Here is a 4,867-nt window from a genome sequence, read left to right as displayed (position 1 = left end):
TCACATTAAAGGTGCAGTTTTTGCCATAGGGTTTGTACACGTTTTTCTTCAACCAGTGCACTCTGGCACTTTCATAATGGACCGATCCAGTAAGCCCCGCCCACTGCGCACTGGGCAAATTACCACGTGCTCCTCTCCAATGCCACGCTGCATTTTCCTGCCGCGCGCATCATACGCGCGTGCACGCATGTCGGACTTCTGTGCACGCACGTCGGACATAAATCACGGCTGTGATTGGTCAGTACACCATGGGGCGGTGCTTACTGGATCGGTCCATTCTGATTGACTTCAAACTTGGTACACACATAGACCATTGCCCGCAAATGGTCTCTGAGGATTATCATTGCGATGACATCATCGTGTGTCACATGACATCACATTAAAGGTGCATTTTTCGAGGTCCTTTATCTTCTGAAGAACAAGTCCGATTGGGTTGAAACTTGGTTTGTGCACAGACAGAGATGTTACAGGTGAACATCTTAGTGACGTCAGAATGATGTCACCACAAGTCGCGTGAGGTCACATTAAAGGGGCATTTTCCTGAGGCCTATATCTGGAGAACTAAAGGTCTGATAAACTTGTAACTTGGCGTAATAGTGTCATGTGTTAAACATGACATTTAGTGACATCGTCACGATGTCAACCCAAGTCAAAGAGTCACTTCAAACAACCAAAACAGCTGGAGTTTGTCCACAAATACATTTCTAGATTATTCTTAATTATTTTTAAATACTGGAACTTCGAGAAATTAAACAAATTCTGCTGCTGCAGACCCTCCACCTCTTCCCACATAATGTCAATGATATACAGGGTGGATAAAAAAACCGAAACCGAGATATTATTGCTAATTGGAACAGAATTGGGGTACATGTGAATCAAAGTGAGATATCCTCTGTTAGGGTTGAATCTCCTCTCTAAAATGACACCCTGATCATGTCATTACATTCACGATTGACTGAGCAGTGACCAATTTTATGAAAGGGTCTTTTTAGAGACTTGCGCCACTTTTCATGGTGAAATCTCTTCTTTTTTTCCCACCTGCCTTGATTGGCAACCATAGCCTTTCACTCTGTGACAATTGACACAACAAAAACCACAATTGAAAAGTGGCGCAAGTCTCTAAACAGACCCTTTCGTAAAATTGGTCACTGCTCAGTCAACCGTGAATGCAATGACATGACCAGGGTGTCATTTTAAAGAGGAGATTCAACCCTAACAGAAGATATCTCCCTTTGATTCACGTGTGCCCTACTTCTGTTCCAATTAGCAATAATATCTCGATTTCGTTTTTTTTTTATCCACCCTGTATAGTAATTCGGGCTGGGACTCGACCAAGATGACTAGTCAACAAACTCTGTAAAATAGTTTATGTACTTCTCCGGAGTCAAATTTTAACCAATCTAATTGGTTAAGTTTAGCAGAGGAGAAGCACAACATTTTTAAAGATATGACAATAAATGATAGATCTGTGTATGAACTGAGTTTATGCATTCATGAGGTATTCGTAATTTTCCCGTCCAATGTTGCATTCTCTCAGTCCTTTTACCAGTCTATGAATGGTAGCATTTTTGTACTCTCTGTTCCTCCACCTGATCAGAGCATTGTAGCTCTGCCCCCACATGTTGTATTGGTTCTCCATCTTGCATCTGTAGATGTCGCTGGCACTCAGCCCCAGGAAGACGGCCAGCTGCTCCCATTCTGCACCGAGCTTGCCAGCCAGGAGACTCAGCAGCCTGTCGCTGGGGACCATGTTGGGGCTCTTCGGCTCATTGTGCATGTGTTCAGGGTAGTCGTAGCCGGATCTCTGTGGCTGGTGAGGCTGTGAACAAGCCTTGCGAGCATCTGGTGAACAAATGCAGTTGGAATACTGTCAATACTCTACAAATTTGATATCTCCCCCTAACAAATAGACCTTACAGTATGTGTAGCCGGATCTCTGTGACTGGTCATGCTGGTGAGGCATTGAACAAGTCTTGTTAGCATCTGGTGAACAAATCCAGAAGGAATACTGTCAATACTCTTCTACAAATTTGATATCCCCCCTCCTAACAAATAGACCTTACAGTATGAGTAGCAGCCATCTTCGAGGGCATCTTTTGTTATTTTAATTCAGTGACGCAGCTGTGCCGGTGTATTGTAAATTTAGGACAACAAAATACTGACTCATTGGTAGTACTGCGCATGCCTTCTTGAGAATTGTGAACCTTCAACCGATAAAACGGTAAAAGCAACTGGATTTCATAGGAGTCCAAATTTCATGTGACACCGCTAAACTGTCTTAGGTACCGGTATTTATGAATGGAAAATTAACTACATACACAGAGAAGAGAGAGACGCTCTGTTTGTATGCTAGTATAAAAAAGTCCTTCTTAGGGCATAATCTTTTATTATGTATTAACAATACAAAACATACCGTACCTCAATGGAAATGCATGTATGCAAAGACTGGCATAATGTACATGTACATACCACATTCAAAAACAGTTTTCCAAAAAAAAGGAAGAAATACCGACCCTTCAGTTTTTCAGCGATGTTACAGGAAACCCCACCTTTTTTTTTTACGTACACTGTATTAAGGGGAAAACAAGCCCTGGATTAGTCTTAAACAAAGACAGGTGAAACTGCTGGGTTTCACACTTATGTTGTATCGTCATTACCTGCAGAATCACCAGGATTTGGTTCCGTGCACGTGATGGGTTCCCTTGACATCAGGTACCCCGCTGCGTCTTGCTCTTGCTGTTGTTGCTCATATTGCATCGGAACCCCTGACCGTTCAACCTCCTCAAGTTTCCCCACTAATAAGTCGTACAGATGATGGTGCCCCGAATCAAGGTCTTGTAGGGCTTTCACCAAGGCATTGAAGGCCCTGTCGCTTCGTCTGGGTATTATCTCCAAGATCAGGCGCACTTTGTCCTTTCGCATATTCTTGGAATTTACTTTATCCAGGTCATCGGTGGTGAAGACCCCGTCCTGGATGAGATAGTCCACGACATCATTGGGTTCCAAGTCTTTCACTAATGTGACGCGACATTCATCAAGCACTTGCGCATACTTCGCTGACATAGACATGCTGCTTTGGATATCTGCATGAGAAAAAGAAAATTCACGTTTTCTTAAAATGTTATTGTAACAATGTTGTATATTAGGGCCTAAAGTCTTTCTTATTTGTTAGGGAAACTATTTCCCTTTTAAAGTCTGCATGTAAGTCTTGCCCACTGGCAGAACTAGGACTAAAGCTGACCAGCCATTGTGAATCTGAAACAAGGGGAGCTAGAGGCTGAGTTGGGGGAGGACTCATGATGATACTGTTGCCACTCTTCTCTTTACCCCTGCTTTCTCTTTTCTGTCTTTCTTATAGACCTTATCCATAGCAAGCATCTCTGAGGGCAATGCCTTTGCTTTGCTGGGATAAACAGGAGTGAAACCTTAGACGGTAGACCAAATACAAAAAACTAACATTTTTAGTGTCCTGCCTTTTTGAAAAAAAGGAAGGACTGTAGGAGGCCCTTTCCCCCCCCCCCCCTCCAAAATGGCTGCCCGACCGGGCTATTTTTTCAAAATGGGCCCCCTAAAAATATTGGAGTCAGAAGGACAATGGGAACAGGGAACCAGACTAGCTCATGGCTGGCATCAGACAGACCAATCACAGGGCGCTTCGATTGGTCACCTCGATTGGTCGCCTCAATGGGCCAATCACATGGCGTCTCGATTGAGCATCTCCATGCTGGTGACCAATCAAAGTGCCTTGTGATTGGTTCATCTGATGCTAGCCAGAAAACAGTGTAGCCAGAAGCCATGCACAAGTCAATTTTTCCTGAATTCAAAATGGCAGCCTCAAACACGGCGTGTGCGACGAGGATCGATGTTTCCCAAATTGAAGGTGAAATTTCTCTTTTCTTCCCAAGGTATGCAAACGTAAAACACCACCATTTGTATTTCCAGTTCCCACTGAAGCCTGCAGGGTACATCAGGCAGCTTGAGGACTGTTTTAGGGGTGAAATTTGAAGATTTTGATTGGGGGTAAGAGTGAAAATGGCAAAAAGAAATTATTGGTAAACGCGATACGGCTATGATTCTCGGACCCTACTATCGCCCGACCATGTCCAAATGTTAAAAAAGGCGATTTGTAGAGTCCTAGTTAGGCCTACTCGGACGAGAGTTATTCAATTTCAAGCTAAAATAATACACATTCTGTAAGAAGTTTCAAAATTGAGCGGAAGAAGAAAGGGAAAGAATGTAGAATCCAGGCGCCACTTCATTAGTTTTGTACAAAGTCTATGGAGAGTCAAGAAAAAATGTTCTAACTATTTTGTAACAAAATTTGAAATGTTTCTCATTCCCACTCCCACTGTCATGACTGTCCCAGTCCCAGCTAGATTCATGTCTTTTCAACATTTTTGCAATTACTAACCTTCATTGTGATAATATAAATATTATGACGAAAAAGTGGCGTCAGGACAGGATGCAACATTCTTTCCAAAAAAGGGGTTACTTTCAGTTTCATGCTTTTATATTTTTACTTAAATTAGGGGAGGGACTTCCCCTTTGCCAAAACAATCGCCAGTTCAGATGTTTCGTCTTGCCCTTGACTGGACGGTTATCCATCGTTGAGAGGGCTTAGATTATAAATAGAAACTTACCTAGTCATTTAATAAACAAACGTAATCAAGTTTGTCCGTGTCAACCAAGGGTGTTCTTGAATCTACCGTCAAAAAGTGTAGGACGAAGTGAAGAAAGCGTCATGAATTCTTCACGGACATGGCGGAAGGGAAATTTCACAAGTTCAACTTGTTACAGCGCCCTCCAGAGCATCTAGCTCTAGAGTTTTCTAGTCTATATAGTCAGGATCCAATGACGTCTTCATTTT

The 4,867-nt window shown here is 42.7% G+C and overlaps 1 protein-coding gene across 2 annotated transcripts; it reads right to left on the bottom strand.

Moving 5' to 3' along the window:
• Positions 1-1,251: 1,251 nt before the first annotated feature.
• On the bottom strand, positions 1,252-4,793 carry LOC119732105 (death domain-containing protein CRADD-like). Of its 2 annotated transcripts, none has more exons than XM_038205496.1 (3): positions 4,641-4,793; positions 2,658-3,083; positions 1,252-1,842 (listed from the first exon to the last, which is right to left on the bottom strand). In XM_038205496.1, the coding sequence occupies exons 2-3, from the start codon at positions 3,067-3,069 to the stop codon at positions 1,484-1,486; spliced, it is 771 nt and encodes a 256-aa protein (XP_038061424.1). In that variant the 5' UTR covers positions 3,070-3,083; positions 4,641-4,793; the 3' UTR covers positions 1,252-1,483. The 2 variants fall into 2 exon arrangements, with proteins under 2 accessions (XP_038061424.1, XP_038061423.1); XM_038205495.1 differs by having other exon boundaries at positions 4,707-4,792.
• Positions 4,794-4,867: the final 74 nt, after the last annotated feature.

Source organism: Patiria miniata, unplaced genomic scaffold (assembly GCF_015706575.1).
Source record: "Patiria miniata isolate m_02_andy unplaced genomic scaffold, ASM1570657v1 HiC_scaffold_24, whole genome shotgun sequence".
In the NCBI taxonomy this organism is placed as follows: domain Eukaryota; kingdom Metazoa; phylum Echinodermata; class Asteroidea; order Valvatida; family Asterinidae; genus Patiria; species Patiria miniata.
Note: the sequence above shows the minus strand (reverse complement) of the source record. Positions and strands in the feature narration are given on the sequence as shown.